Source organism: Nansenia antarctica (assembly GCF_963989245.1).
Source record: "Nansenia antarctica genome assembly, chromosome: 5".
In the NCBI taxonomy this organism is placed as follows: Eukaryota; Metazoa; Chordata; class Actinopteri; order Argentiniformes; family Microstomatidae; genus Nansenia; species Nansenia antarctica.
In genome coordinates, this window is record NC_137690.1 from 14,906,059 (window position 1) to 14,929,393 (window position 23,335).

Below are 23,335 nucleotides of genomic sequence, written 5' to 3' on the forward strand. Positions count from 1 at the left end.
TCTATATGGTCCATAGGCTACACACCGCATGGCATGTCAATGTTGATGATGCTGAAGTTGAGGGAATCCCCCCCATGCAAGATCTCCTTCTATAATTGATTAGTGTTGACACGACATTCAGAAAAGACATAAACAGATGCACTATATCACATGCTATTGCATAATACTGGCCACTACTTGCAGACTATTCTAAATCTACGCGGCTGTGTGCCTTCGGTATCACTGGAACAAACTTTGACATTGAATTCTACGTCTGGTCACTGTCATAACGGGCCATACCAATTCATACAATAAGGGGCTATGCCAATCATACATAGACATGTATTTTTTGTTTGATGTTTATAATACACCATGTATTTAATGTGGATGTGAATGCTAGCTCATACCTCATTCAAAAGCCTAAACATTTCCATAATCAGCATAATAACTTTGGCTACGCTCTCAATCTCCCCAAATGGACCCCCCCTCCATTTCCGCTTTCTCACAGTGGTATCGTCTCAACATGGCAGCCTCCGTGTTGCAACGCTGTTTAGGAGCTGTCAAAGTTATCCCTAAATGTGGGAGTCAGAGTTTTACAGGTAATTCATGAATTGTTCAGTGGTTGAAGTGATAACATTAGATACTTATTTGATCGATCGATTTGTCTTTTGCCACTGCCAGTCGAGTTAGCTAGCTATCTGGTTAGCTCTATCTGCCTCTGATGAGTGCTTGCCAGTGGCTGCATGCCATTTCCTTTTCATGACAATTAAAACAAGCAAGCTGGGAATTTAAAAACAATGCATTCATATTGCAACATGGTGGTTAATATCCACCTCGATGTAATGTGTGATTCATCTCGTTTTTGTTTGTCTTTACAGCAAGAAGATGTTTACTTTCAGCAGCATACACAGACACCAAATTATGGGAGGCGAGAGAAAAAGATCCTCAAAACCTGGGTAAGATTCTAATGGCTATAACGAGCCTTCTCATCCATCGTTCACAACAAATAACGAACCTTAGGCACAGCTGTCACTCAACAAAATAAAAGTAGAAAGCTAGTAATTGCAGTCTGTGCAGTCACAAACGTAAAATTACTGATTTCAAATGGCAGATTTGAAATCTGTCGGAGTGTATGCATACTGTAATTGTTTCAAAGACGAGGTTGTCTGAGAGAGACTATAGGTTATTGCAGCAGATTTCACTTTCAGTTCTGGGACTCCATATTATACTTTTGTGCTACAGCACAACTGAATCGAATCAACTAGCTAATCATTAAGCTCTTGATTAGATTAATCTGGTGCGACTGGGGAGGTCTCATGTTTGAAAAAAGTCAAATGACAATTGTGTTTGCGTAACATGAACATAGGGGGGCAGTGTTGCATTGACCCAAAATGAAACAAACTGTCCCCATACTGTAAACAGTTTCACAAAGATGGGTGTTGAAAAAAAGTTATTGTTTTGCACTGAGCCATTCATTCTGTTGTGAATAATTAATGTTTTGACAATGTTCATCAATTAGGGTTGAAGCTAATTTGACTAACTCTGAATATCATCCTACAGCATTGCTGGCTTCATTCATGGACAAGACTTATGACAGAAAGTTTCCTGTCAGCTCTCTGACAATATCACGGGTAAGTATTTATAGTCCAGTCCAGACAGAGAGTTATCAGTCATGTTCTAATAATTGATTTGGGGGCAAATGGATAAAGTAGGTAATAACTAGGGATGGGAATCGAGAATCGGTTCAAGTTGAGAACCGGTTCCAAATTGTTTGATGCATTGGAATCGTATGCCTCTATCGATTCCTCTTATCGATGCCGGCATGTTTTGTGCATGCGCTGACAGTGGCGCATTGCAAAAATGTGTGCGTCATGATGACATCAAACTTCCTCTTAACTTTTATTCAAATGCTCTTATAACCAAAACCAGCGAGCAGGGCTCATTTCAAACGAGCGGTTCAGCAAACAAAAGCCAGCGAGCGTGGCGGCCTGCACCTTACTCAGGGCAATTCTTGCAAACATTGTCCATTCTTTCGTGTTGTATTCTTGTCCAGTCCAGTATCAACACAATGTGTACTTAATGTCACGGCATCCAAGGGTAGTGATTCCTTGAACGGGTAGTAGGCTATGCTGCTTTTCTAAATGCCCTCCAATAACCCAAAAACTTGTTAAAAACATTTAATAATTTATTGCACCAAAATGAGGTTTACAAACACGTTAACCAAAGCGGCTTCATGATTCCTACTTAACTCAAAAGCTAAAAAAAAATCTAAATTGGCATTGAACCACAGCCTCAACCTGTCCGACACTGCTAGACTGACCACCTGCAGCCATGACTGGGTGAGTATGATAGCCATTCAGCCACCTGACTAAACAATTACGCCCCCTGGTGGCTGGCCAATCAAAGGTAATTATATCAATTTATTCAAAATCCCACACGTTTCCACTGTAATTAATTCAAGCAATTCTAATATTCTATATACAATAATTAATAGGCTACACGATTACATTTATTTTAAACCAAAAAATGTCTAACAAGGAGTCATGGCGGAGTCTAGGAAGAAAGTGTGGCTTCATTTCAGAAACATTGCTGCTTGTAACATCTGTAAAATGATCATTTCAAGTAAGGGTGGAAACACCATAAGTTAAAACATCTTTTGACGCAACATGGGCTAAAATGACAGGAATGCCATGTTTTTTACACTGTCTACGCACGAGTGCCACTGCTTCCCATGCGAGCAACACATCTGTTACCGAGGGTAAATATCCTAGGCTATTAGCGCCACGCAGGTAGGCGTAGCAGATTTTTTTCTTTGACTAAGAAACCCTAAATGAAAACGCATGCTGTACAAATATTCTCATCCATTTTTGATGATGTGTTGACAGACAGACTGTTGCTACAGATCCTGCCAGAGAAAGCAGACATGGTCATTTTTCTGCAGAAGGATTGTTGAGTTGATCAGTTTTATATTTGTTTTATAAGTTATATCCTTTTACGAAAATGTCTGTTTTGTTTATTTTCCATTATTATATTTTTTTATTGATTGTTTATGTTCAAATGTTATGTTCAGACATTATACACTGTGTTCAGAGACTTAAGATAATAAAACAGCTGCTTTCACTTGAAACATGCTGAAAACCTGTGTAGGCCTACTTTTTTTCCACACCGAAAATTGATCAGGAATCGATAAACCAACGAACAGAATTGATAATGCAATCGGTATCAATAACATCTTATCAATTCCCATCTCTAGTAATAATAACCATATCATCCCTCATGCATTTTCTTTTTCAGTTTATTGACAACATATCTTCAGGAGAAGAGGTTGAACAAGCAGACTACTATCTTTACAAGTAAGGCTAAAACATGTAGAATGTCATTTCATTGTTCATAGTTAAGACGTCCGTCACTGGTTGAGTGCTAACCTCTGTTTTTCTGACATTCTTTGCTGGTGTGTTTATGTAAAGTCACATGCATGTGCCTTTGTTCTGTGCTTCTGTGCTGCATAATAGTCTTTCCTGTTTATTTCCTCCTCAAATATGTCTGTCCCACTGTCATAGATTACAACATACAGTAAACATCTAGTAAAGCAAACACACCCCTTGCTATTTGGCCTTTGTTATTAACTCTATTGAGAACAGTAGAATAACTAAAATGAACAAAAAAAACATTTAAACAGGTGGGTGAATTATAAGACAATGATAATGAAATCAACCCTTATAATGCAAAGTGTATGACAAGCCTATTGATTGATCGTTTTGATTAAACTTGAATCTTATCATTAGGTCTACATAACAGCAGCGTCATAATGACAGACCGGGTGCCATAAACATTCATGAGAAACTTGTTTTTAACCTCTGTATATCTCCCTCCTGTAGATTTCGCCACAGCCCAAACTGCTGGTATCTCAGAGACTGGACGATGCACAGCTGGGTCCGACAGTGCCTGAAATATGGTGCTAGAGACAAGGCACTGCACACCCTCAAGAACAAGGTACTGTAGGCTTGTGCATTGTACTGGAGAATGCTCTCCTGCACTAACTGTGCCTCATGTTTACAAAGATTCAACCAGCCATTCTATTTAGGAACTGTATTATTCAAATATTATAATATAGTTCTGGGTATGGGCTTCTCCAGCACTCAGAGGAGTACTTTTTCTTCCTGCTAGATTCAATCGACAGTTATATTTGCGATGCTTCAGCTCAACCCAATGATGTGATTGGACAAAATAGTGTAACTATCGTTTTCTCCCGATCGCTGATTTGTGTTTAGGTCCAGTATGGAATGTTCCCAGATGACTTCACCTTCAACCTACTGATAGACTCCTTTATTAAAGATGAGGACTTCAAAGGTAAGGCATTCTGAGTTGGTAACACTGTACCAGACAGGTCATACTATCCCAGGACTCCCTGACTGGTTATTGTTACTGGGGAGAATGTCCTGGTAAAGCAAACTTGAAACTACAAACATATGTGATGTGTGTATCCTTTGTAGGTGCCTGTTCTGTGGTAGAAGAGGTGATGCTCCAGGAATCTTTCGACCTCCTCTCCACTCAGATTCTGTCCCTGTATGCACTGAGCAATTACCTAGGGACCAAGCCAGAACTCAATGTAAGTGAAGTGCCATTCATGGCTCTATTGGTGTGTATGCCTAGAAATGTTATGGTGCCAAAGTACAGTTGAATGGTACAAATGAATGGTTGTTGGAGCACCCATTCAAAGACTACAGCAGACATGTGTGTATTTAGTTTATTTTATTTACAATTTTAACAGAAAGCACACATAAATACAAAACCTACATGAATAAAATGATCACGTCCAAGACCTGTTTTAATTGTGGTGCTCAGTACAGTAGCTATGGCATTGGCAAGGCAGTACACCTCAAAGGTCTTTTACATTTGATAATGAACATACACAATATACAACAACAGCAACAACATGATCACCTAGTCTAGACAAGGTCAGTGATCCACAGATCTAACATGACCTTGCATTACAAAGACATACAAAGTGTATGTGTACATGTACTCCATTGACTCTGTCATACAGTATGGCCTGATTCTTTGTCTGAAGCGTGTGTGCTCTGCAATGCTCTGTGTGTATCGTATTGACTGTGTGTACTGTCCTACCTCCGTGCAGGAGGCAGAGGAGAGGGCTCTGGGAGCATCACTGCTGATTGCTGGGATGAAGCAGGACAACACTGTAGGCCTCAGCGCTCAACTGTTGGGCTATGCTCTTCTAGGTAAGCAGCTTTGACCAATTAGCATACAGGCTACTAGTCTGAGATTCTCTCCCTCTCTAACACTCATCCTCTTATCTAAACAATACTTTCTCAAATGTGATGTATTGGTTGTGCAGAGTGTTCTTCTTGTTTGTACAGTATTTCTCTTTTTGCAGCATTGTAAAGTTGCTCTCCCTCTGTCTTTCCCCCCTCTGCCTTGGTTCCCTGTGTATCCCTCTCCCTCTGTCCTCTGTGTGTAGGTAAGGTGGAGATGGCGGGGGGCATCCATGCTGTGTTCAGGGGGATGCCTCTGATCTGGACCCCGGGGTACCTGGGCCGAGCCCTGGCAGTCATGGAGAGAGTGGCTGCTTCTCCTGGAGACGTCAAACTGTCAAAGGATGCTGTATGTACCTACTATTACCTTTGACAAGACGGCACTGTCTACGTATATTGGTAGATGATCACCCACAGCCAGACCAGGTTGGGAAACGTACTTGTAATCATTAACTTTTGCCTAAAGTGCCAGATGGCCGGGGTTTACACTTTTGGGACCCATTGGTTACATCGCACCGGGCAAACTCAATCAAGCACAGAGAAATATTTGAAATGATTTCAAATACTATTTAAATCCAGGTCTGATCACAGTCCAGAATAATGGTCATACCAAACTATCAAAAGGATGCTGTAAACATTAGCAGTGCTTCTCCTAGTGTTACCTGACGATGGTCTTCCTGTATGTCCTTCATAGTGTGTCCTTCATTACTTGTAACTGAAATAGTACATCTGATTCACTCGCTGTCCATACATACTGTACAGTAGAGCCGGTGATTTGTGATGATGACTGTTGACTTAAAAGCCTCATAATGTATTTAACATGACACTGCACTAACATGGTAAATGAAGGAAGCTGCGACTGTCCAGATACTGTGTATGACGCAGTCCCTATGTTATCTCCAGAGCGTTGTGTTGATGCACCGCACACGCTGTCATATCAAAGTTATTTATACACATACACACGCAGACACACCCCGGTATCGTGCTCTCACTCTGTCCAGTTCAATACTTTATTTGGAGTCAGAGTACGGTAATGAGATTTAGGGCAGTCTGGAGAACTGGGGATCACTAGTGATGAGAATTGCTTGTTTGAACTCGTGCACCAAGTTGGTCAGAAAGCAGCACAGTAATAAGAATCAGTGAGGAAGTATTAGGGCATAAACGAATGTGTCATTGACAACGAAGCCCCAGTCTGTGTGTGTGTGTGTGTGTGTGTGTGTCCGTGTGTGTGTGTGTGTCCGTGTGTGTGTCCATGTGTGTGACGTGTGTGTTTCCGTATGAGTTTTTCTTTGTCTTACACTTCTGTATTTATTTACTTCCAGCTGGACTATCTAGAGGGGTTGTTACAGGACCTCTCCTCTGCCTCAGAATCAGACTCAGAATCAGACAGAGGAGAGGAGTCGGGAGGAGAGGAGGACAAGAAGAAGCAGGAGGAGAAGGTGGATGAGGATGACATGGCAGAGAGAGCTAAACTGCCCGACTATGCCAACATGTTCAAGGTTGGTACTGCACACAAGGATGTATTTGATTCAATCCTAAACCTATGCTGTCTCTCTCCTCTTGTTTTACCCCTTCCCCTGATTATCTGCTGTCATATAACTTGTGTTTGACCTTTCTTCCCTGCCCTTTGAGACCTGCAAAGACGTACTTTATAAATCCACTCCACTCCTCACCTCAGAAATCATTGAACCAATAGCAAGACTATATAATAGAGCCTGTAAGATCCATGGCAACTGTCCCCCTTGGACTCACCACTGCACTGCATTTTCACATTCCAATGCTCTGACCTTTCAGAATTACACAAATAATCTAGCCATTAAATCTTTCTGTCAGATCCAAAACAAGAACTCCCCTCCTACACTCACTGTTCTACTTCCAAGACAAAATACAACACAGGAAAAATCAATTTCACTTCACTTATCCTAGTTCCAGCCTAGAAAAACAACTATGGTCAGATATTTTTTTCACACATACACTAAAATCTGGAATTAAATCCCATATTAGATTAGAGCAACAACATCTATCTCATATTTCAAACAGGCGTATAAATACCATCTGATGGAAGGACACACATGCGACCACTGATCACATACCATCTTACTCACTCCACTTAAGTCCTCTCCTTTGTAGTGTTGTGTAGCTGTTTATGTTTTCCTGTCTTGCTTCTGTGATTATTCCCACTGTTACGTCTTGTATTGTTATGTGATTCTGTCTTTCTGTGCTGCAGAACAGGAATCTGCTATAAACCAGTTTTAACTGAGTCACTACATCTGTTTCTGTAACTTTTAATCTTTTCGTGTATAATAAGAAAGAAAGAAAGAAAGAAAGAAAAGAAACCTCTTCCCTCCTTCTTTATAGGACCTGAGCGGGCAGCTCCAGTCCCAGGGTAGGGTGGATACAGGCTCCCTGAAGGCCCTGGTGTCTGGCCTGGCCCAGCAGGCTCTGGCCTCAGCCGAGCAGTCTGACCTGGAGCTCTACCAAAGCAGGGTGCAGGACTGGGAGGCCGAGAGGCAGCAACTGATCGTCAGAGAGAAGGAGATGAGGGAGAGGGCCGAGCAGGAGAAACAGGCCCGCCTAGCAGCCAAGGCAAGAGCACAACAGTCATAGATTAGATAGATGGACACACTTGATAGAGGTTGTCCCTTAAACTCAGATCTAGGATCAGGTCACCCCATCCCACATCTATATCCAGTTCCACACATGCGTGTATGGTAAGACTGGAGTAGAAATGCAAATGTCATGGGTCTGCATAAGACTGCTATTACCGGTAACTCCTACTGTTGGTCCGTGGTCCCTACAATTCCAGCGCTGTTAAACACATAAAAAAGGTACAATATGACACTGGGAATTGTCTTTCATAGGTTGTTGCTCATATACTGTACAAACATGTCCGTATATAGTGTGTGAGTGTAGTTGAAAATTGTTTTGCCTCTGTTTTTGATTATTTTATTGACATTTGCATCAATACTTCAAATCAGTTTATCCCATGTAACCTAGTCTTTTATGTCATTATTGTATAAATATTATTTTGTTTGTCACTGTTGATGGGCGATTGGAGCCCAAACTGTCAAATCTCTCATGGATCATTTTTTTCTGTATTAAAATATTATGATCTCAAAATAGATAGGATTGTGAATTTCATTATTATCATGAATTGTAGTATTATTTTTTTCCAGTTGTGGACAGCTAGATGTTGATGTTATCTGTGGAGCTCTGGTCCAGTGATTGTTAAGCCTGATGATCACTATGACCTCATTTAAGCAGAAAACAGGGGAAGAAAGTCATGCCATCACATCCTCCCACTCCTTTTCCTCTACTCTCCCAGAATTGTGTGTGTGTGTGTGTGTGTGTGTGTGTGTGTGTGTGTGTGTTTTAGAGGCATCATAGCTGGTGTTTTCTCCCAAGAGTATGAATCCTATGTTGTACAATCACAGGGGAGGACCACTGATAGCCAATCTTGAGAAAAGAAAATTGTTCTTTGAGCAGCTAAGAATGTATTTGCGTTCTTTAGCCTTATCTGGAAGGCTCTACCACAAAGAAAAGCCAATAGATCACAGATCTAGACAATAAGTAATGTTCGTTCAGCCCTCTGAGGTCTGAAAATGCAGTTTTGTATGTACTTTATCCAAACAGTGACATAACAGCACAGTATGAATATGTAATACAACCAAAGTACACCATAGAACATACATAGTACAGCATAGTACACCATAGAACATACACTGTACAGTACAGTACATAAACAGCACATTTGAGAGTGGACATTTTAAGAGTAAGCAGCACTCATTGTTTTGGCTCTTTTGGAACGATAAGTCATCAATGGGTAGAAAGACCTGTTGTGGAACGCATAATGTGTTCATTCCACATTCTTTTGCTACTATTCAGTATTCATGACTTGAGAAACTGGCTGGAATGCAGACTTGGATGAATATAAGGCAAACGTACTCAAGAGCCATTGTCGTAGAGGCTCCTTGCTGACTGCTTCTCTTAAGATTCAAGAGATTCAAGATTCAAGACATTATTCAATCGTAGATTGCTTCGGTGTAGCACACATAAAAACAAGGACAATTCCACACAGTAACATCCATACATATAGGCCTACACACAAAGGGTTAAAGATATGGTAGAAAAATACAGTACAGAGTACACAGTATAAAATATAAAGATATAACTGGCTGTTTACTGGGTGGGAATGACCTTAGATGCTGTGTGCACCACTCGCTCAAGCTGCTTCCTGTCGTAGGCAGTTGTATTGATATATTACACTGATTGAGAATGTGAACACACTCTCGATCACGGCTTGGTCGAAATTAGTCATTGCCACCCAGGACACACCAAATATTTTGAGCTGCCTTAAGAAGAACATTCTTTGGTCTGATTTTCTTTTTTTAAATGACTGCACATACTGTATGTCCTCCCATTTCAGAGTGATAGTGGTACCAACACACTTAAAAGAGGCCACTATCTATCCGCTGTTTGGTCATTTATCACTAATGGTAGGAGGTCCCCTGGATCTCTCCTAAAGTCCACCAAAAGTTATTTTGTTTTGTCCTAAGCGGTAGGTTATCTATTTCCATGGTTGTGACTGCAACATTTGACTAGTACAGACACTTAATTTCTGTCCGCAGTCTTATCATTGGCTGTGATCAACCCTACTAATGTTCTACTAATGGGTCATCAGCAAACTCTCATTTTGACAAATAGTCATTTGTGTACAGTGAGGACAGTAGTGGTGATAAAATGCATCCCTGTGGTGCGCCAGTATTGAGGACATAGGGTTTTGAAAACACACAGTTCAGCTCGAATGTCTCTAGGCAGGGTGTTCTTAATGTATGCTGTTATATTCTAGTTCTATATGATATTGTCAATTTGTTTATGTTGAAATGAGTATTTCTCTGATCTATTAAATATTAGTTTAATGTAGAATGTGATTAAGTAAAAATATTAGATATGTGCGTTCTACCACCCAGTATCCTTACATTTTCAAAATCACATCAGGATAAGCTAGTATAAAGCTATTTTGCAGTTTTTCTATGTAGGAGGAAGGCTAATTTACAAGACGCGCCAGCTAGTGGTTCTAATAGTAGGTAAAATAGGCACGGCTGTTCTAGTGTTACCAGTCAATTAAAATCCATTAGAAATCTTCTGTTGTTGCTCACTTCTTGTTTTTTTCCAATGTTTGTTCTATGAGTATTTGGTCCACCAAAACCCACAAGCTGTAGGCTATAACCCAGTTATTTAAGTAGTTGTCAAACAGTCTAGCAGAAATGTTACATTTGTACAGTTTGACCATCTCTCGGACAGGTGTTCAAACAGACAGTTTGGCCTCAGGATGTCTGATAGTCAGGAAGATGCTTTATTCAGATCAGTGGGTCTTTGATGCTCTGACCACGCTGGTTTAAGTGCTCTAAAAGCTCCAGCTTTTGGGGTGCGTCTAATTTGAAACGGTAATGCAGGCTAAAAAACAGGTTTACGAGGTTCAAACCCGCAGCTGTTCATGGTCAAATCTGTCATGGTCCATTTGAGAAAAACATCACTACCGTAGTTAAAGATGTTCTACATGTGATGCGTCACACTGATACAGGCCACCATTTACATACAAATGACTCATTCTATTATACAGTGCCCTGCGTAAGTAATGGAACAGTGAAGCATTCCAGCACAGTTAAAAGAGTAAAAACACGTACATCTCCACACCTTACAGTCACAGCATCAAGTTAAAAGGGACAGCATCAGACATCCACATAAACCCGCACAACATTAAGCACAGCAAAAAGTACACTAACAGCATTAGAGAATTAGCAATACATACAGTATGCAAATTTGGACAGACACAGGAAGTCAAACAGGCATGCATGGGACAGACAGTAAGACTAAGACCTAGTAAGACTAGTAAGACCTACCCGACGAGCCCAACTACTGCTACACTCGCTTCGACCGGGACAACAAAGAAACAGCCATCAAAGCCGAGCCCCCTCAAGACGACCAGCCCCTCACGCTCTCCACCACGGTTGTCTACTGCACACTAAGCAAAATGAATGTACGAAAAGCTGCTGGCCCTGACGGCATTCCTGGCCGGGTGCTCAGGGCGTGCGCTGCATAGCTGGCCAGAGTTTTCATTTACATTTTCAACCTGTCACTGGCCCAGGCAGTTGTCCCCACGTGCTTCAAGTCTACAACCATCGTGCCGGTGCCAAAATGCCAGAAGAATGACTTCTGCCCCGTTGCGCTCACTTCCATCGCCAAGTGCTTCAAGAGGTTGGTCCTAGACCACCTAAAGACTCTCCTTCCCCCCACACTAGACCCCCTCCAGTTCGCCTACTGCAAGAACAAGTCAACGGAAGACACCATCTCCACAGCACTTCACTCCACCCTGAACCACCTAGATACAACCTACGCAAGGATGCTGTTCATTGACTTCAATTCAGCATTCAAGACCATCATCACCTCCAAGCTGGTCACCAAACTCGGTGACCTTCGTATCAGCACCTCCCTTTGCAATTGGACCCTAGACTTCCTAACCCAACAGACCCCAGCTCGTCAAGTTGGACAACCACTCCTCCTCCACCCTGACCCTGAACACCGGCGTGCCACAGGGCTGTGTGCTGAGCCGTCTCCTCTACTTTCTCTTCACCTACGACTGCGTGCCGATGCATGGCTCTAACACCATCATCAAGTTCGCAGATGACACCAGTGGTAGGCCTGATATGGTGCCTGATAAGTAACAATGACAAGTCGGCCTACAGGGAGGAGGTCCAGCAACTGGCGGTGTGGTGTACTGACAACAACCTAGCCCTCAACACCAGTAAAGAGCCCTCAACACCAAGGAGATTATTGTGGGACTTCAGGAAAACTAAGGGCTGCGTAGACTCCCCCATCTACATCAATGAGATGGAGGTGGAACATGTTCCCAGCTTCAAGTTCCTGGCTGTCCACATCTCCGAGGACCTCTGTTGGACCCTCCTCTTCCCAAAGTCCTCAAGTAGAACATCTAACTGCATGTTTAGCACATCATAACATACTGATAGAACATGAACATGCTAAAAACACACTACACATAATTCAGTGATCACACAGTCCTTGCTTTTGAACACGTCCTAAAATGTACGTTTGTTTTTCTACAACAGCATGTTTGGATACTGGATTCTGATTGGGTAGCAACCGTGGGAAATACCCCAACTCCCTTCAGTTCAGCTCCAACCGTATTTCCAGTATCAATGCGCCTCCCAATCAATCTGATTAAGAACACCTGTGCTGCCTACAATGCAATCGTTGATCTTGTTTATGGGACTATATATTCTGTGGCGGAAGGATATATGTATTCTGAAACGATTAATGATTGTAAATAAATGAATTTAATGTTACAACTGTGTATTTTTTATATTATGTGGTAGCTTTTGTAGAAAAGCAATTTACCATTCGAGGGCGGGGCTTGTGGAGACATTTACCACTGGTACAGGGTTTTCCGGCCCTGTACCAGTGGTAAATGTCTCGGCTTCGCCTCGTGCCACAACCCTGTACCAGTGGTAAATGTCTCCACAACCCCCTTCCTCTCATGATAAATTGCTTACACAAGCCATGTATCACTTACCCAGTAGCCTAGGGCAGAATCCAATTCACAAAATAAGTATTTAGTGATCCTAAAACTGTTGTTTGTTATATCGAGTGGGCTCTTCAACACTTCAACTTTCGTAATTATGCCAAAAAACGAAAAACACATTTTAAAAAAACAACAACAAAAAAATGTTTGCTCATTTGCGTGACTTAAGAATTTGCCGACATGCGGCCCTTTTCACCAGACCGTGTCACATATGTTGTAAATCTTGGGCAGATCCTTTTTTTCTTCAAACCTTTCTCTTGCAATCACTCTGGTACATACAGTATGTACCAGGAGAGTATTCCTGATCTGTTGCACAGTTGTTTTGGGGGTTTTAATTCTGGTGAACATTCATCGGTCATCCACTGTGGATGTCTTCCATGGCCTACCAGCCCATTTGCGACTGTTGAGTACTCACCAGTGCTTTTTGACTTTTTAATGATATTCCAAACTGTTGATTTAGGTGTTTCTGATCGTTTTTTTTTGTTCAGCCTAATAATGACTTTGACTTTCATTGACACCTATTTTGGTCCTCCTGTTGACAGACACCAATAGCAAACTCCAAAACCTCTGTCCTATTATTTATGCAGGGCACTGTATATGTAAAGTAAGTGGTTTCTGGTGAAAAATAACTGCGAGAAAATCACATAAATATGACCCCAGACCCCCTCCCCCCACCCTCCCATGTTGCTTTTTCTCTGGGTCGACACATTTCTGGAACCTCTCTCTCTATCTCTCTATTTCTTGACTTATCAGTGTGATTTACAGACGTGATGGAATGGAACATTTTCTGCTGCTTCTTCCCAGTGTGTTCTCTGTGTGCTGCTGACTGTGTCTGTGCTGTTCTTTAAAACACTGATTATGGGATAAGATGCACCAAGGATGTATTTTTGTTGGCACATTGACTCGCAGAGCCAGTGTCTCTGGAGAAAAGTGTTTATTAATCTTGTAGAATGCACCAAGGGCAACTGCTACATATTTAAGCCTGCTAAGAGATTAATGAAAACAAACTAAATCTAATTTATTTGTTGTTTGACTTTGAAGACGTGCAAAGTGTTACTGTGTTTTGTCTTAACACTCATTAAACATTACTAGGCTACACATGGCAAATGTACACACATACACTTAGATTGCACTGCTTTCCAATGTCTCAGTCTATTCATCTTTTCTTTGTAAACAGGAAAGACCCTTTCAAACTGTGTGTAATTACCTGCTAAGCCTTTTTAACGTTATATGGTGACGACTGATTTCTGTGGGAAAACATGCATTAAAACAAAGGACACATTTCACAGTTATTACAATTCTCTCATGACTCTGACTTTGTAGTGCGCCTTTGTAGAAGTGAGACAAGGGCGTTGTGATTGCTTACAATGAAGGTAATTTAGACAAGCCCTGGAGAGTCCAGGAGAAGAATGTCCCATCTGCCTGTGAGGAGGCTAGAACACCAGCCCTGAGACAAGACCTCGTTCTGGTTCTGCAGGACGCTGACGTGGAGAGAGCAATGAGACAACGTTGTCATGGCGATGTTGATGAACACCTCTGTGTGTCTCCAGTGAGTGATGTGAGTTACGAGGTAGTCCAGCTGCCCTCAGACTCTCTGGGGAGCGAGAATTAAACATGACACAGCGATCCTATCATGCTTGTGATGTGGCAATGGTGCCATTCTGGTCTTGCCTGTCTCAACTTCTCACTATGCAATAGTGGCAGCATTTATACAAATTAAACTTTTATACATTTGTTGTAGTACCCAAACACTCACACATGCATATTGATTACTGGTCAAGTTATTTGTTGTAAAAAAAATTGGTCTAAGTGCAGCAAGACTATAGGATGTAAGAGGAAGGAGATTGAAGCAGTAATGCCTGTGATGATTCACATGTGCAACAGACAGGAACAGGTGTCATGTGATCGTGACATCTGACAACATACACAGTTGACCAAAAGGCTTTAAATGGATTAAAGACATTCTGCAGTTTTTAATCTAATCACATTATTACTCAACATCAGGCAGACAGGATTATAATGAGACTTCATTATTATAAGAAAAAACAATACTATCATTAATCTAATTAATTATAGAATAGAATGGACATTGTGACACGGTCTGGTGAAAAGGGATGCATGTCGGCAATTCTAAAGTTCCGCAGATGAGCAAAAAGCTTATTTTTTTAAAACAAAAATGTGTTTTCCATTTTTTGGCATATTACGAAAGTTGAAGTGTTGAAGAGCCCACTCGATTAACAAACAACAGTTTTAGGATCACCAAATACTTATAATTTGTGAATTGGATTCACTGTCTTGTCTGTCCTACGCTACTGGGTAAGTGATACATGGCTTGTAAACAAACGTACGTTTTAGGACGTGTTCAAAGACTGTGTGATCATCGAATTATGTGTAGTTATGTGTTTTTAGCATGTTCATGTTCTATCAGCATGTTGTGATGTGCTAAACATGCAATTAGATGTTCCTTTTTAGTGTTAGCCTACTAGCAGCTGTTTTGCATGTCTTTTGATTGAGAGCATGTTTGAGGTATACCTCAATAATAAGCATATCTTAACTATTTTCAATGATTTCAATGTATGACACATCATTTGACAGCTTACAATCTGCACCTTCATAATCTGGAAAAAAAACAGAAAAATGACCATGCCCTACTTGAAGACATTTTAACCAGACCCTGTCACATTTCACAGGGGATATACACAGATACATGATTTGAATGAAGGGGAATGTTATGGACATCGACTTGGTAAATAATTGGTAAATGGACTGCACTTATATAGTGCCTTATTCCAAAGCTCTTTACAATGGCCTCTAATTCACCCATTCACACACACATTCACACACCAATGGCGGCAAGCTACCATGCAAGGCGCCGCCCTGCTCATTGGGAGCAATTTGGGGTTCAGTGTCTTGCCCAAGGACACCTCGACATGTGGCCAGCCAGGGATCAAACTGCCAACCTTGCAATCATGAGCTACAGCCGCCCCAACTTCCCTTCAATAGTGTATTTGCTGACACATTTGGTTACTTTTTCATCAGAGCTTTGTTCACCTGCATCCTCAGTGTTTCTACCCCAGGCACTTGTTTCCATCTGAGTACTCAGAGGACTCTGTAAACATGTGTAAAGATTAGCCATAGCTGTACCTCACAGACCCCCAGGGCATCATTCATGCTAATGATTACCACAAGCTTCATCCGGATGTTAGAATCTTTAATGACCCGGAGAACGCGTATTCTCAGTCCATGGAATATAAAGTAATCTTGCTGACAACTTCCCCTCAACAAGTGAATACAGTGTACAAGCCTGTTTCCATCCATTGCATGTGATAGGGTGTCCTGTGTGCCACTACAGTATCATATTTCTAGCCATGACTTCATATCTTCTCAGAGATATTGAGATTGAGCAACATTTATTTGCCATTAATTTTTGTCCCACCAGACAAGCACGGCGATCCGCTATCATAGTAACAGATTGTATGTCACAACCATGTATTTGTAACCTAGACATTTACAAATGAAAATGGTCTTACAACCAGGATAACAAAGGGCCCATGCTTTCTAGCTGGCATCACATACCAAGCTCCCATTGGTGCCAACCCAAACAGTTTACATCTGATTCTCTGAGACCAGCTTTGTTATTCTGTGTTAGTAATCACACAAAACCTTCTCCGGATGTTATCTACATGTTTACCAAACTTTAGAATAGACATACACAAACCCTTCCTAACGAGGGTTTGAAAACAAAGATGTGGAGAGAGTGGGACGTAGGGACAAACCCTCCACTACAGTACCTCAGCTCACTCTTATCTCTCTGTCTGGATTTACATTCTGTGGAGAGTAGTTAGTGGGGGCATCCCACAGGCTGATTAAACATCAATACCCTAAGAGAGAAGCAAGTGCCTTTACTTTAAAACCTAAACTACCATCACAAAATAGCCCTGAAGTGCTTGTGCGGCACAGTGCAGTCTGTTGACGAAGAACATAAAAATGTCAACACTTTGGCAATCGCTGTCATACTCACCTAAAAGGTATGTGTGTTTGCCACAGTCCCAGAAAATATATTCGGTTATAAACCTGCAATGGAGACAGTTATCGCTCTCTCGCCACCAAGAGCAAACAAATGTGCCTGTACCTGTTCAAACAGAGAAAGGAATAATTGTATTTGAGCTCTCTAGGTAGCTGTTGTGTTTTTAAATAGAAGGGCCCAGGGCAAGGCAGAGACCCAAATTGTAAATTACAGGTTCAACCTGGCATTATAGGTAAAGACAAGCCCAGTATTGTGAAGGATATGACCCAGAGCATTGCCTAAATCCTGCCGTACACACAGCTCGGCACATAGTTGTGGTTGTGGTTTTCACCCCTTCTCTTCATCCAACATGTCCTCATAAACCAGGTCAGATCAATGTAAACTGTCAATAGAGACAGATTATCTCAATGTCTTTCCCCCACTAGAACTATCAAAGTAGGCACCAAGAGCAAGTTACTTAGACATAGATTAAGTCTAGTTCTAGATTAAAGATCAAATTCAATGTGAATCTCAATTGTATTTGTTTTCTTTTCTGGTGGAGGAGTATAGGTTAACTGTAAGCTGGGTTTGGTAAACAGTCCCCCAAGTGTATCTAGGGATGAGGTGTTCTGGAAACGGATTAAAAAGGTATATGATGCATAACAATAAGGAAGTACACAACATCTCAATAAAGCTAAATACTGCATGAGATCATACTGTAGTTACAGGAAAGATTACTCCCTTGAGCAGTGTATTTAGGTCTGCAGAGCTCTCAAACTCCGACCTTTGAATGTTGGAAATATGAACATTAGACTCACGTTATCTGTCTTTGCACGAACAAATCCTGGAAAAGCACATTCCACAAGAGGAATCCACAAGAGGATTAATGTCTTTAAATTCTACTTACAGTGCTTATTGTAGCTAGGCACACACAGACAAACACACAAACACACTTCATTTGGGAATCCATAAACGAATCACTTTTGTCTGTGATTTCCCCTACCCACTTAGAGTTTGACCCCTCTACCCCTATTGATATAAGATCTAATCAGATTGGCTAATCAATGAAAAAGTCTCTAGTTAGCTCCAAAGGCCCAATAACAGAGTCCTCATTTGTGTCAACACTCAGTGGAAAGGAAACCTAAATACACACACACACACACACACACACACGCGCGCACACACACACACACACACACACACACACACACACACACACACAGACAGACTTGGCTGGTGCACAGCAAGCAAACTAAACTGTGTGAGCCTGAGCTTGCAAAGAGCACCTTGTTACACTTTATTTCATGCTTTTCCTGTTGACATAAATACATATATAGATAACAACATTCATTACAGATGGGAAAAAAGAAGGAATGAATGGCAGCTAGGGAGAGCAGGGTCTCACAATCCTAGAGCAGAACCTGCTGGGAGGCTTGGGAGCTCAGCATCTGGGGTATTTGTCGTCCGGCCAGGGGAAGTAAGTAAGTAAGTAAAGCTTTATTTATATAGCACCTTTCATACAAGAAATGCAGCTCAAAGTGCTTTACAACAGGAATAAGAACACAAAGTGAATATAACAAATATATAAAAACATATACAAGCATAGAATGAAGAAGAGGGTATAGAAGTTGCCCCTAAACACTGATACAGGATCAGACATGTTAATGGCTATGGGTTGGATAGAGGGTAGAATAATCTGATCCTGAATCTGAACTGCTACCTTGACTCATGTCAGGAACATTGGTGTCCATAGTCAACATGTGTATTTACTCTGCGATAGTACAGTGACGAGAGAAACAGGGAGACATTTCCATTATAGAGATGGAAATGACACCACACATTAATATACTACAGAGTTTAAGGACATTTGCATAAGCAATTGGATGTGTGAGGTGACATAAGGTAATGGATTTGCTGTCAAGTGAATATTAAGTGTTACATTTTAACTATAGTGTACTGTAACTTAATAACATAGCTATAACACATACATAACACACATTAATATTTTGTGAATTTCAAGGACCCTAAACCTCTTGGTAAGGCAACAGAATAGACTGCTCATTAAATCCCATCTCAAATGCATTTAGTCACAAACATGCTATGACTCAAGCTGCTTCTGAAGTGAATAGAGCCATGGAGCTGAGCAGGAGAAAGAAGTGAAGGGGGCGGGGCAGTGATCTTTAGGGCAATTTGAAATAGCACACACACACATCAATGAACTCATACACACAGATATCAGTGGACTGAAGACTACACAGCAACTTGCAGATGAGAGAATATAGGAATCCTTCATTGGGATATGTCATAAGTAACGTCGGTGGATAGGAACATTACAATGACTTCAGTACCCATGGGAAACTAACTACATGGACAAAATCAACTCTTGGAACCATTTATTTTATTTTTTTGTGAGTAGAGGTCCAACTTATTTTAGGTTTAACGGGCTTAATGTATTCGATAACAATGCACCTGCTGTTATTTAATTTGAACATCAAAGATACATTTTGACAGAAATACTTGGGACTCTTTTGGAGACATTAAAATGTGTAACAACAACACTGTGACAGCGAGGACCATGGTCCCGACCATACCTTCTATCATGTTTATTTTCGGTGTGGTCGGAAATGTCATCGCAATTGTCGTGCTCTGCAAGTCAAGGAAAGAGCAGAAAGAGACCACGTTCTACACGCTGGTGTGCGGTCTGGCGGTGACCGATCTTTTGGGGACTCTGCTCGCCAGTCCCGTCACCATCGCCACCTACGTGAAAGGCTCCTGGCCCGGCGGAGACGCGCTGTGTCACTACTTCGGATTCATCCTCCTCTTCTTCTCTCTGGCGGGACTCAGCATCATCTGCGCCATGTCCGTGGAGAGGTACCTGGCCATCAACCATGCGTACTTCTATAATGACTATATAGACCAGAGACTGGCGGGCTTGACGCTTTTGGCCATCTACATTTCCAACGGGATGTTCTGCGCCTTACCAAGTATGGGACTGGGACAGGTGAAGAAGCAATACCCGCAAACCTGGTGCTTCATAGAGTGGCGGAGCAACGTGACCACCGACGCCGCCTTCTCGTACATGTACGCCGGGTTCAGCTCCGTGCTCATCCTGGCCACGGTGGTCTGTAACGTGCTGGTGTGCGGCGCTCTGATCCGCATGCACCGGCGCTTCGTCCGGAGGATGTCCCTGGGGGGGACGGACCCGGGTCGGAACGTGAACGTGGACCCGAGGAGAAGACGCAGTTTCGGGCACTTGGCCGGCGCAGAGATCCAGATGGTTATACTGCTCATTGGCACTTCAGTGGTGGTCCTGATCTGCTCCATTCCCCTTGTTGTAAGTCAAGATGTCTCGTTTTCTCATGCGTCATTCATGCGTTTCTATCTATCTATTACGCACAGATGTTTGTCTTTATTAAATGGGCAATCTGGGAATGATACATTTATTTTTTGCACTTTGAAATGAATGATATAGCCATTTGATTCTCGAAGAATATAACTTAGAAATGAATGCGTAATGAGATTTGAACCGTCTTACTCAATCAAATTCCATACGCTTGTTTTACTCCATAGTTTGTAAACAATGTAATTGTAAACATCTAGCATCAACACATGGTTAAACCTATCATTTTATCTCATGGATAATCAGTAATCTACTACTATTCTATCTATTACGCACAAATGTTTGTCTTCAAATGGGCAATCTGGGAATGATACATACATTTTTGGACTTTGAAATTAATGATATAGGCCTACCCATTGATTCTCGAAGAATATGACTTAGAAATGCGTAATAAGCATTACTGTCTTACTCTTACCCAATCAGATCACATACGCTTGTTTTACTAGTTTGTAAACAATGTAAATGTAATCTATAGCTCCATCCATACATTTAAGAGTGGTTACATTTCTCTAGCCCCATCCCTGCTGTTTAACTAAAGAAAGTGGTGAGAACTTTTTGTTATTGTTTGCATCCCAGATTGCCCCTTTAATGCACACATGTAACACGTGTGCTTTTTACATATCTCTCTCTCTCTCTCTCTGTCTCTCTCTCTGTCTCTCTCTCTCACACACACACACACACACACACACACACACACACACACACACACACACACACACAAACACATTCCCACGAGGTCATACAGTAAAGAATTGATTCATCATTCAATGTTCTTTATTTGATAGTACAGAGGCATTATGTCATTTCCCCAAAGTTCTTTTGGAATAACAACCTTTCCATTCCATTAAAATCAGTTTATTTCCATTTTCAGTTAATCTCAATTTGCCTCAACCCATTTTCTTTCCATTCAATTCAGTGAATCTAATTCCATTCCCTTCCCCTTTGCAGGTGCAGGTGTTTGTGAACCAGCTGTATAAAACTCCCGTGGAGCTGCGTCTGGTGAAGAACCCTGACCTCCGGGCCATCCGCTTTGCCTCCTTCAACCCCATCCTGGATCCCTGGATCTACATCCTGCTCCGCAAGGCTGTGCTCCTCAAGGTGGTGGAGAAGATCAAGTGTCTGTTCTGTAAGATCGGTGCACGGAGACAGCAGGGGCAGGGAAACTTTAACTGCATAGACACCATCATCTCTTCCCGTGAGTCCCCCTCCCAGGTGTCCCACGACCTGAGGGAGGTCACCAGCACCTCCCAGACCATTCTCTATCTGCCCGAGGGAAGTGAAGTCTACACAGGAAGTTGTCATCATAAGACACAGGGACAGTTTGGGTCCAGCCCCTCCTCCCTCCGGGACCCCAGAGGTTCGTACTCAGAGTCAGAGTGGAGCAGTTCAGAGGATGGGAGCCGAGAAGGGACCAAGCTAACTACTGCCCTCTCAGTTGCAAGTGCTTCTCAGTCTTGTTCCAAAGACCAGGCGCTTCATGTGTCGCTGAGCAGCGAGACAGTACAGGAGAAATGTATCTGATCTGAGTTCCGGGAGGTTTCTGAGTGACCTACATTGAGATGACTGCTGTCATACTTATACAGGCTTCACTCTCCTAATGGACTTATTCAGACATTTCTTAACCTCTCAAGACGTGGTAATATGGCACATTGAAACCTGTTTGGGAAGAGGGGCAGAGCAACGAAGAGAGACAAACAAATAGAGGCAAAGCTGTTCATAAACATCTACTGTACTTCGTTTTTTCTCTGTCGTTTTGTACAGAACAAGGAGACAAGTAGTAACAACAAAGCGACCCTCTCCCTACGGCCCATGCCTGCACTGCCTATACACCGTAGGCAACTTGTTTAATCACTTGTTTCTTTCAATCATTGTGTAGTCTATGTTGCCAGTAAACTAGAATGATTGAGACCTTGGCCTATAGTCAGCAAATTGAAAGGCATTGAATGTGAGTCTGTCATTACGTGTTAGCCTGTGTGCTGTGTCATTATATACTGTACCGCCAGAGGAGCTTCACCACACATGCATACTTACAGTGTTTGCTGTACAACATGATGCAAGGACAGTAATATGAGTGTTTTGAATTGTTTCATAACTAATGAACAGTGCCGTATTATGTGTATGATAAACATATTCAAAATTGTATTCTTCAAACTAGGTGAATGTCACAAATGCAGATACTATCTTGGTTCTTGACATTTTAATTTTCCATCTTCTTACTGTATGTGAGTATAATGCCATAGTTTTGAAGAGTTTAGCAAACTTGATTTCTCCATAGAAAAGCAGTGTCATTGTTTTGTATTTTATGTGACTTTCTGAAGGTTCAAAGGTAATTCTTCTCTATGAGAAGGTCTTTATTGTCTTTATTTGGTCTTTATTGTTATTCTTTCTTGCCTCTTAATGTTACATGCACCAGAGTAACATACAAGTGTCTATCAATGTTAGAATGTTCTAGCATTTCTGTAAAATTATTTAAATCTGTTATATAGATCAAGTTCTTGATAACGTATTCAATGTGCCTATAGAATATTCACGTAAGCTATAAATTCCGAAAAGGAATTCAATTGATTCTCAGTCATTAAAACCCAATCTTTGCTTCAACGTTGTTTCACCTTTGAGTCTGCAAAATAGTGTACGTGCAAAGTATCACAAGCAACATCCTGTATCATGGTGTGTGTGTGTGTGTGTGTGTGTGTGTGCATGTGCGTGTGTGTGTGTGTGTGTGTGTGTGTGTGTGCGTGTGCGTGTGCGTGTGTGTCTGTGTGTGTGTCTGTGTGTCTGTGTGTGTGTCCATGCGTGGGCTACACCTGATAAAATATAGCATTTTACAGAAGTAATAGATGTACAGTATCGCCTCTACAATAACAAGTTATCGGATGATATCAAAATAAGTGGAAATAATAATGTTTCAGCAGAAAGGTTCTTACACTCAGCTTCCTGTCTTGAGGTTCCAGAAAGAGTTTAGGGGAATCATCATATGATCTCTATTCGCACAAACAGATGTTCCTGAACGATGCAGGCCTCAGCTTCGAAGTTTACACAAGTCTAACTGAGTGAACAAATACCTAGCGCTTAGGTCC

The 23,335-nt window shown here is 41.6% G+C and overlaps 2 protein-coding genes across 2 annotated transcripts; both read left to right on the plus strand.

Moving 5' to 3' along the window:
* Positions 1-502: 502 nt before the first annotated feature.
* Positions 503-8,368, plus strand: mrps27 (mitochondrial ribosomal protein S27; the record flags this gene model as incomplete). The annotated part of the gene is made up of 11 exons (XM_080532662.1): positions 503-578; positions 858-935; positions 1,540-1,610; positions 3,274-3,332; positions 3,858-3,972; positions 4,251-4,329; positions 4,473-4,588; positions 5,117-5,219; positions 5,459-5,601; positions 6,575-6,751; positions 7,611-8,368. The coding sequence occupies 11 exons, from the start codon at positions 503-505 to the stop codon at positions 7,857-7,859; spliced, it is 1,266 nt and encodes a 421-aa protein (XP_080388788.1). The 3' UTR covers positions 7,860-8,368.
* An 11,032-nt stretch (positions 8,369-19,400) lies between these two features.
* On the plus strand, positions 19,401-21,779 carry ptger4a (prostaglandin E receptor 4 (subtype EP4) a; the record flags this gene model as incomplete). The annotated part of the gene is made up of 2 exons (XM_080531231.1): positions 19,401-20,192; positions 21,207-21,779. The coding sequence occupies 2 exons, from the start codon at positions 19,401-19,403 to the stop codon at positions 21,777-21,779; spliced, it is 1,365 nt and encodes a 454-aa protein (XP_080387357.1).
* Between the last annotated feature and the right edge of the window lie 1,556 nt (positions 21,780-23,335).